The sequence below is a fragment of the Danio rerio genome, chromosome 19, assembly GCF_052040795.2.
Source record: "Danio rerio strain M-AB ecotype USA chromosome 19, GRCz13ab, whole genome shotgun sequence".
NCBI lineage: Eukaryota > Metazoa > Chordata > Actinopteri > Cypriniformes > Danionidae > Danio > Danio rerio.
Genome location: NC_141039.2, coordinates 44253353 through 44267877, shown reverse-complemented (window position 1 = coordinate 44267877; position 14525 = coordinate 44253353). Strand labels below are relative to the sequence as shown.

At 34.5% G+C, this 14525-nt stretch overlaps 1 protein-coding gene across 2 annotated transcripts in view; it reads right to left on the bottom strand.

The window, feature by feature from the left end:
• tinagl1 (tubulointerstitial nephritis antigen-like 1) overlaps positions 1 to 14525 on the bottom strand; it is a 63977-nt gene that overhangs the window by 26630 nt on the left and 22822 nt on the right. For both annotated transcript variants that reach the window (XR_015945221.1, NM_001044977.2), the window contains exons 4-5: positions 1782 to 1874; positions 1575 to 1689 (exon numbers count right to left, since the gene is read on the bottom strand). Coding sequence is in view for 1 of the 2 variants with exons in the window: in NM_001044977.2 (NP_001038442.2) it covers positions 1575 to 1689; positions 1782 to 1874 (208 nt within the window). In the remaining variant the exon portion in view is untranslated. The remainder of the gene's footprint in view (positions 1 to 1574; positions 1690 to 1781; positions 1875 to 14525) is intronic.

Below are 14525 nucleotides of genomic sequence, written 5' to 3'. Positions count from 1 at the left end.
TGGGTAACATTGTGCATTGTCTTTCCCCCACTTGAGAAGACAAACCATGAGTGAGATAGAGATCTCTTTGCGGTACAAGTCAATGTCTGCATCAATCTGAACAGTGTGCTGTGTTTCTGCAGTCCCCATGACTGTTATTAGTCGTATTCCCCAACTTGCAGGCACGTGCACACATAGGGCTCAACCTGTGCAGAGCACATGCCCTTTTTAGTCTTGGATAGAAAATGCCCTTCCAAAACGATCAAAAGTGCCCCCGCGACGCGACACAACCTCCGTCCAGTCCAGCCCTTCAGTAGGCGCGCGACAACACCTCTCTTGAGTATGCGCGCTCAACCCCCTCCTCGGCGCTTTACAATACGCGCGCCACAACATAGCTGATCAGAACGCACGCGACAGCACCGCTATTCAGCACGCGCGCGGCGACAACACCTGCTTTAGGTTCGATCATTTCCATCTTTTTTTCATCTCCGCTACTAGCAGCACACTCCATTTCCGCATTACTGGATCTGTAGCGACAACAGACCGCAAAGGATTATGGCCACGCCGGGGCTGATGGGAAATGAAGTTTCAGCTACCTCCCGTTCGCTTCATTCGCCTGAGCAAATTTTCTCTGAAGACCTATAGTTTTACCGAGTCATGCGACTTCGGTAATATCGAAAAAATTTAATATTGCGGTATGACGGTATTTACAATACCGTTACATCCCTAATATATATATATATATATATATATATATATATATATATATATATATATATATATATATATATATAAAATATTTATTTATTTATTTATTTAACCAGGAATATCCCATTGAGATACAATATATTTTTTACCAGGGAGTCCTGGTCAAGACAGGCAGCATAGGACAAAGGTTCAAAAAATAAATAAATAAATAAAATGTTATAATATTAATAATAATAAATACATGTCACGACACATAGACACACAAAAATATTATAAACCATAGTTAATTGTTAAAACATGTGCACTGTTCTAAATTGACAGTCTTTAAAATATTTTTAAATATAGTAATAGATGGTACGGATTTCATATGTAGTATATCTTGAAGCTCGTTCCATACATATGGAGCATACTTAGAGAATGCAGATCGACCTAACTGTGTAAAAAATGCCATCTTAAGTAAGAGTATAACTATTACAATCATTTTAATATTTAAATACAAATGATTTCTGAAATGTCGTGTGACACTAAAAACTTGCATTGTTTGCATCACAGGAATAAATAACATTTGAAAAAATACGTTCACATAGAAAACAGTTATTTTAAACTGTAAATACATTATTATTGTGTTTTTAATTAAATATTAAAATATCAGTATCCATATTTAAAGAAATACAATTATTGACCGCAAATTTTTCTATTGTGAATGTCATTAACATTCACCCTTTAAATCACCCGAAGAATGTGAAAAGAAGAAAGAAAACCAGTACGAAGCAATTACTTGATGAGTGCGAATCATTTTTGAATATTATAAATATTATCAATTAACATTTCTTACAGCAAAAATCCGACAAGCAGACACAAATATTACAAAAATAAAAATGACTGACCTGCATCTCATTCATGTTCATAATGGTCCGTGTGGGGCGTTTTGTGCCCAGACGAAACCGCAGACCCTCATCCAGTGTCATACCCCAGAACTGACTGTAGTTTGCTGCCCTCCAACTGGAGAGACAGAATGAGAGAGGAAAGCACTTTCACTTGTGCACTAGTTACACTTCATACACAGCATATTAAACACCTGTATTAATGCTCACCCATAGTCTCTCCTGTTGATTTCCTGGATCATGTCGTCCTCTATCAGACAGGCGTGTTGTTCACATTCCCAGCGTCCATTTTGACCACATGTACTGCAGGACACAAATACAAACAAACTCTTAGTGTGCAAAAGTGAAGAAAAAAAACTTTTACAAACAATTGTCCAATGAAGGAAGTGATCTTCAACCAGGCCCGGATTGGCTAATTCCCGGTGGGCCGGTCCGTTTTTTGGCCACGAGGGCCGGTGTCCCTAGCTGCTTGCACTCTCAGCAGTTGCACTTTTTTCATTTATTTGTTTATTTGACCATAACCTCACTCTTTTTAATCATTCTTTTGCCGCAGCTACGCTCTTTTTATTTATTTTCTTGCAGCCCCGTGAGCAAAATGCAGCCCGCAGGATAATGATGATCATCATTAACCTGCGGGCTGCACCCCATTCCACCCCAAACAGCGGTACCCTAGTGAATATTAATTAATATTAATGAATATAACACCTGCTCAATGAAAATCAGATGATTCACTACATTAATAAATATGACATAACTTGATCAGAAATCTAAAAAGGGGAGAAAAAGAGTAGGGTAAAATAAAGAGTAGAAATCAATAGCAGCAGATAACAATGCTGTGCTTGACAGCGCCATTGTGGTCTAGCATGTTACATTATGACGCCGCTGATCCGAGTTCGAACCTCACCAGAATATAATATGTTTTTTTCATTTTCAGTGTAAAGACATAAATACTGTTTGGGTTACTTATGTAGGGGTACATTTTTTTTCTTCTGTGACAACCCTTACAAAGGACTGGATATCTATAAAGAATTAATGTTCTCATATTTATGAAAAACATTTGAAGTTCTAAGGCAGCTGTGTCCTTGAAAAAGACATGTTAGTGTCATTTGAAACTGAATTGGAAATAACGTCATTTTAATATAGTCAGTCGTCGACTGAGGTGGGCCGGCCTAAGGCTTGAAACTCCAGAGCCAAAAAGGAGTCCCACTCCAGCCCTGTTTTTAACCCCAGGAAAAGAAAAGGAAAATATTATGTGATGTTCTATTGATTTGAAATGAGCTTTGCCATATTTTATATCAACATAATTTTTGTTAAAACAATTTACACCTTTATAACAAACCATTCAGGACTGTTTTGAGCCGGAGGATAAACGTTCCTAAAACAAAAGATAAACTAAAAAGGCCTCAAAAATACACATCTTTTAAAATAGTTTTACTTAAAAAAGAAAGATTTGTAGAAAGAAAATACTAAAAGTGGGCAACACGGTGGCTCAATGGTTAGCACTGTCACCTCACAGCAAGAAGGTTGCTGGCTCAAGTCCTGCCTGGGTCTGTTGGCATTTCTGTGTGGAGTTTGCATACAGTATTCTTCCCATGTTGGCTTCGGTTTCCTCCGGGTGCTCCGGTTTCCCCCACAGTCCAAACACATGCGCTATAGGTGAACTGAATAAACTAAGTTGGCCAAAGTGTATGAGTGTGAATGAGAGTGTATGGATATTTCCTGGTACTGGGTTGCAGCTGGAAGGGCATCCGCTGTGTTAAACATATGCTGGATAAGTTGGCGGTTCATTCCGCTGTGGCGACCCCTGATGAATAAAGGGACTAAGCCAAAGGAAAATGAATGAATGAATGGTTGAATGAATAAAAAAACTAAAAGTAATACTTTCGTGATGAGGGTATGCAACTTCAATTTCAACTTCAACTTCAAAGCAATTTGTTTTGTAAAATTATCTATGAAGTAAAAAAAAATGTTAACATATGGGTTATTCTCAGATTATATTTACTTATTTATAAAAAAAGATATATTCATTCATTCATTCATTCATTTTTTTTACCGCTTAGTACATTTATTAATCAGGTGTCACCACAGCGGAGTGAACCGCCAACTTATCCAGCATATGTTCTATGCAGCAGATGTCCTGGGAAACTCTCCTTCATACACATACACTACGGACAATTTAGCTTACCGAATTCCCCTACAGCGCTTGTGTTTGGACTGTGGTTTTAGTTTTTAAAAATATGACTAGTAAAAATAATCATTCTTTCAGACTAAACAGTGTACAGATACAGTGAACACTTATAACATTATGTGATGATAAATACTTTGTTAAATAAGTCTTGAGATCATATTGACAGAAAGTGACTGTCACTGACTTTAAAACCTCATTGTCTATTTCATTAGTGCAAATTCTGAGCACTGAACTAACTTGTAGATTCAGTGTTATAGTAATAAACAACATAGTGTGCTTATATAAGTTTTTAAAAATAAATTTAGGAAGACCTAGCCATCGAGAAAGAAAAAAAAACAAAACAAAGAAAACAGTTTTGGCATTTTTGTATTTGAGACACAAAACAAGAGGAGTGGATTATGAGAGAGAGAGAGAGAGAGAGAGAGAGAGAGAGAGAGAGAGAGAGAGAGAGAGAGAGTGAGAGAGAGAGAGAGAGAGAGAGAGAGAGAGAGAGAGAGAGAGAGAGAGAGAGAGTGAGAGAGAGAGAGAGAGGGGGGGGGGCTGTGAGCCTTTTAAGGCTGCAGCTCTTGAAATATCCATTTTTAGTCAGTCTGTATGAAGGAAGGAGGTTTAAGAGCAGCAAGGATTAAAGAGGAAGAGCAGAATTGCACTGCTAATACATAACTACAGAACATGAGTCATGAGGAGAGCAGAGCTCAAAACAAAATACAGCATGTTACCTTTCCAGCACCCTTTTTATTAGACACATGAATCATATCCCATATCACTCTGCAGCCCAAGTTACCCACTGAAGCTAAGCAGGGCTGAGCCTGGTCAGTACCTGGATGGGAGACCACATGGGAGAGCAAGGTTGCTGTTGGTGAGGCCAGCAGGGGTGGCTCAACCTGCGGTCAGTGTGACTCCTAATGTCCCAGTCAAGTGAAGGGGACGCTATACTGTCAGTGAGTGTCTTTCGGATGAGAAGTTAAACCGAGGTCCTGATTCTCTGTGGTCATTAAAAATCCCATGGCACTTCTTGTAAAGAGTAGGGATGTAACCCCAGTGTCCTGGCCTCCCAATCATTCCCACTGAATTGGCTCTATCCCTGTTTGTAAATCTTGTGTTTGGCAAAAGCTTTGCTATTAGTTTGCCTGAAAGTTTACAATATGATTGCAAAAACACATTTTCAGTATTTACAGCAACCACACATAACCACGAATCAAACACCTTACATAGCAACAAAGTTATGGCAAGCAATTTTTTATACTATAATCTCTTAGTAGAGAAGGAATTTCTGACCGATAACAGATAACACTTTAGATTTGGAGGCTGACAGTCAGTATATAAAGCTTCAAAATGTTCTGCATTACTTCAAAATAAAGGGCAAACAAATACAGTTGAACAATATATTTCATTTTAAAGCCTTATCTTCAGAAAAGTTTGAACTTTAATAATCAATTATTTATTTCTATTGCCATCTTTATTAAATATATTCAAAAAGGTGGCAACTCCAAAACTCCAAAATCGCCAATTTATTCAATTAAAAAGGCTGACACAACGAGCTTTTTTGGTGAGCACTCATTTAAAGTGATGTTCATGCATTTGTGCACTTTTTATTTAACATAAATAAAATCTACTCTCTGACAAAACAAAATGCATAAATAAAACAATCAAATCACTGAACGTTACTCAAAATAAAAATACCAGTATAATAATTTAAATGTGGCCAGCAGAAAAGCGTTTGACGTGGTTCAGCCAACAGAAATAACACAAAACTTATCAGGTTGCAAATATCGGCTTCATTTTTTCCAAACCAATAATGATAACATTAAAATGAGCAATTATTGGCCGATATAGTTGCTGATATATTGTGCATCCCTTTTTTAATAACTTCAGACATGCTTTTTTAGTAGTAGAAGCACAATTATAAACAAGGGTTGTTTTCCTTGACATAATATGTATGTGTACTTTGCATATGTATTATGTATAAATACACACATGCATGCATATATTTGAGGAAATGCTTATATTTAGATACAAAATATGTATGTATATGAAACTAATTATATGTAAATTGATATATAATCATTTTGTATACTTTTGTTTCAATGTTTGCATGTATCACATTTTTACACACAATTTTGTTATTGTATATTCTCCTTTTGTTTTTCTGTCTTTTTATTTACTGTAAAGCATCTCACAACCTCCATAATTGTGTTTATTTACTTTATAAAATTTGTATTTTGTTAAACTAACATATCAAAAAACTACTTAATAAAGGTATATTTTTGTTTTTTTCAATTATTTATTATTATTATTATTGCTATTATTTTAATTATTTATTATTTAAATTTATTATTTTTATTTTACATTAAGTCATGTGTTTTTGTTGATTTATTTTAACAATGTTTTTTTTAAATGTTCTGTTAAAATTAAAATGTAACTTTATGCATTTATATATTGTGTTAATTTTTCACTTCGATTTTCTTAAAAAGTTATCCACAGCTTTTAATCCAAGCCATCTTCCAGCCCTTAATATTTTTAGTTTATATTTTAAAAAAATTTTTTATCTAGACCCTATTTAAAACAGACGAATAGCCAATGCCCCAGTAAATGTGTTTAGTTACAGCTTACTTTAGATCCCAGTCTATAAATTAAGATTGGAAATCCAAGAATAAAGACGCTATTCTCTATGCACATCTATATAAAAATAGTTTTGTTCTCTATTCTCCTGAGACCCCGGCCATTGACTTGTGTCCTCTGTAGTGGACATTATTTTTTCATGAATTTTCTTTGAATTTTTAGAGCTACTCCGTCAAGTCCTTTTGTACTGTTCAGAGAACATCCTGGGCTTTCTAGTGAAATGTCATTTGATTGGCTGGCATGCTAGGAACCACTTCTTACACTGCATCCAAAATGGCCAACATACCAACACGCACATTTTATGGGAAGGAGAGAGGTGTGTAAAATTTTGCTTTTTAAATGTTTTTTTACTATTGTTATTACATATACATACATACATATATATATATATATATATATATATATATATATATATATATATATATATATACATATATATATATATGTTTGTTTATTAAAGAATCAGGAACAATACATTTAGCTTTCAAAGCTGTTAACTTGTTTGTGTTTCAAAAATATCAGTCTTTTTTTAAACGTCCACTATAGTGGACACCAGGACCATCTTAATGTAATTAATGACTGCATGTTGTGGGGGACAGAACTAAAGCAGGGATGATTCTTTATAAGATAGCTGAAGGAGACTCTAAGAGTCTGACAATCAGACAATTAGGGAATTAGAGACAATTAGAGAATGACAATCAGTTTTAAATCGCTTTTATGCTAATTTTTTTTTTGATTAACATCACTTCTTTTTTTTTTTTTTAGTTCGGCTCTCTTTCAAACTAAACTGTTTCAGGAGTTTCAATACAAAAGCAAAAAAAAAAAGTTTTTGTTATATTTATATGGATCAATATCCCTTTACAGCCATATCCTGTACAGTTTTGTCGTCTAATTTTGGCGGTCGATTCGAACTAAAATGGCCCTGTGGTCCACTACAGTGGACATGCTGTAAAATAAAAATAAAACAAAATGAAAAACTCTAAATTGTACAATTTTTTTTGAACACAATGGATTTAGGAAATCACAGAAAAAAGAAAAAAAAAATATTTGGGTCTCAGGAGGCAAGAATTGTCATATGAAATTAAAATTCCTGCAAAAGATTTCTTAAAAGATTTTATATTTCTCCGGTTGTGTCTTTACATTGGATTAATTTCTGTTATTTATTTAGAATAATGATTGTATAATAATACTTATTATTCTTATTAATATTAATAATTTTAATTATTCATAATATTATCATTTTAATTTATAAGATTTAGTATAGCTATTTATATAAAGGGTAAACTATTTTTTGGGGGGTGCGGTTGAGGGGGACCCCTGCCCCAGTAGAGCTTTATGTCCAGCAACACCCCTGTTTATTTTTATAAAATTAATGTATCAAAAATGTTACTTTACAACGGTATACATTTATTACACTTTGCCCTTTTTAAAAATAACCTTTACCATGCATTTTCATCTAGGAATGTTTACATATTCTTACTGAAAAGCAAGACAAAAGTACTGATAAAGAAAATGAGTTTTTGCTGATATAGTTTTATCAGCCTAAATCTCTTTTGCCATGGCGTGTCTACAGGCAGGCAGGCAGTATTTGAAGCCATGCATTCAACCTGCTGTCAGATTACTATGAACTATAAACACAGAGAAGCACATAAATACATGGTCTCCATAACAGAAGGCATGTCAGACGGGCTGGAGAATTGAACATTATAGTGAAGCGTGACTGACAGGGAAACTGGGCTTCCTGCTGACAACAGGTCACTCTACACTCCTGCACTCCAGAGACCTTTAGTATCATTCAGCCAGCGTGTGTGAATTTACGTCTCCATCTGAACTACTGTGTGAAGGCTTAACACCGGGACTTTGAGTTGCTGTCAAAACCCATAGACCCTTTTCACATTTTTGGGATTCTTAGTAGCGGAAGTTGTAACGGAACTTAAAACGCAGTAAATGGGAGAGTACAACTAATATTTTTTTACAAACTTATTTGCTCAAATAATAAAAGAAAAACTCCATGATTATGTTTAAAGACTTTCAGAAAAAGGAAAAAAATTGTGTGAGACTGATGACGGCGGTCAGAGAACAGAATAACGTCAAATTTACTGTCCTGTCCCACAGACGTAGTATTAGAAACGCCTCGTACAAGCGGTAATTTGTTTTTTGTAATTTGAAGCAAAGATAATAAAATACATACACACATTTTCATCCATTTAATAAAAAAATCTAAATATTAAAAACTTTTAAGGATTTAAGATGCTGATGACCATTAAACGCATCATAACAGGCTTGTGAAAAGGGTCCACTGCTACCTTGATGAGGTGTTCATGATTGCTGACATGCTGTTGTTATGTGGTTGCTAAGGTATTTGATTCATTTTAGTGCGTTGTTATGGTGTTGCTAATGTGTTTAAAAAGGTTCCCTTGGTGTTGTTTTGTGGTCGTTAAGGTGATTTAATTATTTATTATTATTATTTTTTAATCGCATCCAAAATAAAAGTTTGCTTCTACATGATACAGTTGAAGTCAGATATATAAGCCCCCCTTGAATTATTTACCCCCCTGTTTATTTTTTCTCCCTAATTTCTGTTTAATGGAGAGCAGCTTTTTTTCAACACATTTCTAAACATAATAGTTTTAATAACTCATTTCTAATAACTGATTTATTTTATCTTTGCCATGATGACAGTAAATAATATTTTTCAAGACACTTCTATAGAGATTAAAGTGACATTTAAAGGCTTAACTAGGTTAACTAGGTTACTTAGGCAGGTTAGGGTAATTAGGCAAGTTATTGTATAAAGATGGTTTGTTCTGTAGACTATCAAAAAAAATTGCTTAAAGGGGCTAATGATTTTGACCTTAAAATAGTGTTAAAAAAACTGCTTTTATTCTAGCCGAAATAAAACAAATAAGACTTTCTCCAGAAGAAAAAATATTATCAGACACACTGTGAAAACGTTCTTGCTCTGCTAAACAACATTTAAAAATATTTAAAATATAAAAAAAAATTGAAGGGGCCCTAATAAGTCAGACTTCAACTGTATGTGCGTGAATTATATATAGTTAAAGAAACAAAAGAGTACGCTATTATTAAGTTTTTTGTTGGTTACAATTACTTTAGTAAATTAATATTCATTTATTCATCTTCTTTTCGGCTTAGTTCCTTTATTAAACAGGGGTCCCCACAGTGGAATGAACCACCAACTTACTCAGCATGTATGTCTTTGGACTCTGTGGGGAAAACCAAAGGATTAAGAAGAAACCCACACGAACACAAGGAGAACATGGACAGAATTGCACACAGAAATGCCAACTGACCTTCTTGCTTTGAGGCGAACGTGCTACCCACTGCGCCACCGCGTCACCCTTTTATTTTATATATATATATATATATATATATATATATATATATATATATATATATATACATACATACACACACACACACACACACACACACACACACACACATACACACACACATATATATATATATATTAATTACTTTATTTTTACGCTTCACAAAAAGAGGAAAAAATACATATTTATAAAATAAATAAACAAAACAATAGCATCAATAATAGTAAATAGTTAATTTGATAATAGTAAATATATATTTTTTATATTTAAATAAAGGCTTTGAGGGGCAGCATGGTGGCGCAGTGGGTAGCACTGTCGCCTCACAGCAAGAAGGTCACTGGTTCGAGTCTCGGCTGGACCAGTTGGCATTTCTGTGGGGAGTTTGCATGTTCTCCCCATGTTGGTGTGTGTTTTCTTCCCGGTGCTCCGGCTTCCTCCACAATCCAGACATGCGCTATAAGTAAATTGAATAAACTTAGTAGGCCGTGTATGAGTGTGTGTGAATGAGTGTGTATGGGTGTTTCCCAGTACTAATTTGTGGCTGGAAGGCCATCCCCTGCATGAAACACATGCTGGATTAGCTGGCAGTTCATTCCGCTGTGGAAACCCCTGATTAAAAGGGGATTAAGCTGATGAATGAAGGCTCGGTTAGGTTGCATTTGGATCCCTGGCAAATTATAAATCTTCCAAATTCCTCTCATAACTCCAGTAACTGCAAAGACTCCAGTATTTTGTGAACGGTGTCTAGCAATACAATAATACTGAGAGCGCTGCCAGAGAGCAAAGGGACATTACAGCAGGTGTACTTCAGTATGTCAAAGATGTGGGTTTTCTAGGACAAACACAATGCGTACGTACAGTACAACTCCCAGCCAGCGAAGCTTGAACTCAGGAAATCTCTGGATTACAGAGGTGAATGTGAAGCAGAGGAACAACAGCTCTAGTGGGACAGACGCCAGCATTTCATCAATCTCTGCCAGCGCAGGAAGCAGATCATATATGCAGGAGAATGAGATCCTGATAAAATAATAGCTGATAATGGGTCAGGGACAGGAGGTGCCAATCTTGTGGTTGGTGTGATAAAAAACACACACCGTCAAGCCTAACTAGCAGATAAAATCATATCACATCAACAACAGACTCTGAGGCAGATATACAAACAAAAACACAGCAGGGCGTACACCAAACAGGAGCATTCTGGGAGATTTTTTTTACTTACACTCCATTGAATATGATAGTTTTTCATATCAGGACATTCATTTATTCATTCCTTTTCCTTCAGCTTAGTTCCTTTAATAATCAGGGGTCGCCACAGCGGAATGATCCGCCAACTATTCCAGCATATGTTTTACACAGCAGATGCCTTTCCAGCTGTAACCCAACACTGGGAAACACTCATACACTTATTCAAACACACAAACACACACACACGCACACGCACGCACGCACGCACGCACGCACACACACACACACACACACACACACACACACTATTCATTTATAGCACATGTTTTTGGACTTGTGGGGGGAAATCAGAGCTCTGGGAGGAAATCTACGCCAACACGGTGAGAACATGCAAACTCCACACAGAAACGCTAACTGGCCCAGCCAGGACTCAAACCAGCAACCTTCTTGCTGTGAGGTGACAGTGCTAACCAATGAGCCGCCGTACCACTCCTCCATACCATCATTTATAAAAAATAAAGAAAAATAAACCTACGATAGAAAAGCAATAGGTGACAAACTTAGAAGCTGTTTACAAGATGTTTTAGCTAAAAACAGAAACCTTGTTGAGCATTTTAACTGTTTGTTTACATGACAGCAGTATTTTTGTGATAATACAGAAAACTCTCTGTAATAATGTTCAATAGTAAAGTATACTGTAGCATTTCAAAGGAATATTTTAATGGCATGTTTGCCCCGAGCCCAACAATGAATTACTGTTATTTACTCTCTTAAATGTCATTTACTCACATCTTTAATGTGTCTTTCATGTGTGTTTAATCTTAAGTGAAGTTTAATTATAAACTAATTTCGAGAAGATCACGTGCTTATGATTGCTTGCAGCCGGCCCCGCATTATTCAATTTATGATTCACCAATCAGACTATTCCTAAGCCACTATAAATACCCCAAGTTCTATATAACAGCCATCTTCGTTTTGAAGAATCCCCCCTTCCACCCCTACTCCTCCTCCTTTCCTAGATGGGTGGCACGGTGGCTCATGGTTAACACTGTTGCCTAACAGCAAGAACGTCACTGGTTGTAGTCCTTACAAAGTCAGCCGACATTTCTGTGTGGAGTTTACACGTTCTCCCTGTGCTGACGTGGGTTTCCCCCGGGTTCTCAGGTTTTCTCCCACCGTCAAAAAACATGCAACCTAAATTAATTGACTAATCCAAATCAGCATCAGAGACATGCTCCTAGTAAATAGTTATCTCTTAAGAGCAACCGCTATGTTCATTAGCTACTACAGCAGGGGAGTTCTTGAGATCTACCCGAGGTCAAACTCCCCTCTCGCCATGCAAACGGGAGATAGCCCCGAGCTCGAGGATCTTATTAGGTAAGGGCTCTCTCCCGGGACAGCATGCCAACAAGCTTTATAAACAATCATCAGCTAAGTGTGAACACTTGAAATGTGTATTTATTTTCATTTCAAAGGGTGTAGATGAGTTTTCATTTTATGCAAAAACAAAAAAGATTTAATTTGATTGTATTATTAATACTACTTATTTAGTAAGATAAAATGTTTTAAAAAGCCAAACAATTACATTTTCAAGCCATTTCAGACATGCATTCATTCATTTTCCTTCAGCTTAATCTCTTTTTCAGAGGTCGCCACAGCTGAATGAACTGCCAATGTTTTATACTGTGGATGCCCTTCCAGCCGCAACCCAGTACTGGGAAACCATTTCAGACACTTTATCCTAAAGGCTGATTTATTCTTCTGCGTTGAGTGATCGCCCACACTGGTCACAGCTACCAAGCCGACCAAGCCGACCCTTGTGCTACGCGTTGTAGTTACATTTCTTGACAGGTGCGCATCGACGTCAGCCACGGTGACGGCTATGCAACAATGCGAAGGCTGCGCCAGAGCATACGCATAGGCTTGACGCATAGGTATAAATCAGTGTTAAATCAAAGCACTATTTGAGCCTTTTTTTTACTTTGAAAAAGACAATGTTGGGTTTCACACAATAGATTTGTGTTGGGACAACATGAAGGAATTAAGTTAGTTTATTAGTTTCTACAAATGTAAGTTTTACAAATGTAAGAACTGAACATGATTGAAAAAATAATTAATTTGTCCCCCATAAAAATCACTGTAAAAAATAAAGGGCTCCAAACAATTACTTCATGTCTGAACACAAATCTATTAAGTTACCTTAATTGTTTTAACTAATTTATGTGGGTTGAACATAAAACAATTAAGCTGTTGCAAAACAAACCCAAGAATTGTGTTGATTCAGATCATTTTAAATAAGTAGTTTGAACAAGCAGCAAAAATCATTCATTTGAGTGATTAAAATTCAAACATTTTGAAAAGCTAATAACCTGACTCTTGCAGCTTGTATTAGCTTTTCTATATCTAGATTGCAAGGTTCTACTACTTATGCACAGCAACAGATCTATACAGTAATATGCCACAAACGGATATATGTAATATGTGGCAACCATGTGTACACACTAACCCAAAAACAAACAATACTGTATATTTTTAGAGACAACACTAATATCACTGCTGTGTGAAAAGGTTTTGGCATTAGGGTCAGGAATTCCTGCTTTACTGTTTGGTCTGGCCATCACTTGTTTCTCACAAGCAAGACAAAATATAATGAAACGGCACTTCATCACAACAAAAGGTCAGATGATTTTAGACCAATATGTACTGCTTCAATTTAACAGAATCAGATAACAGCAAGCAAGCCAACATAATATATGATGCCTTGGAATTGTACCTTATATTAAAGCTATTTTTTATATCACTCTTATTTGGTTCCACTTCACATTAAAGAATAAAATTAATCTGGAGCAGAGTCAGAATTACGTTTCCATTAAAAGTATTTTACCCCTTAATTTGAGCAATTGTACTTAATTATTTTATCGTACATATTGTTTTTATTATTAAATACATACATTTAAGCAGTTACTTTAATCTATCCTGTTACTTTAATCTATAAATCCTGTTACCAAAAAAAAAAAATTAAAAGTATAGTTTGTATTGCAAAATAGTACAAAGGAAATATAATGGAAATATAAATAATGTTTATGATTAATAGATATGTTTTATATATATATATATATATATATATATATATATATATATATATATATATATATATATATATATATATATATATATATATATATATAGCCAACAAAATGTGTGTGTGTATGTAAGTATGTATATATAAATATAATATAATATAATAAAATATAATATAATATAATATAATATAATATAATATAATAAAGTATAATATAATATAATATAATAAAATAAAATAAAATATAATATAATATAATATAATATAATATAATATAATATAATATAATATAATATAATATAATATAAAATAATATAATAAAATATAATATGATAAAATATAATATGATAAAATATAATATGATAAAATATAATATAATATAATTTAATATAATATAATATAATATAATATAATATAATATAATATAATATAATATAATATAATATAATATAATATAATATAATATAATATAATAAAATATAATATAATAAAAATATAATAAAATATAATATGATAAAATA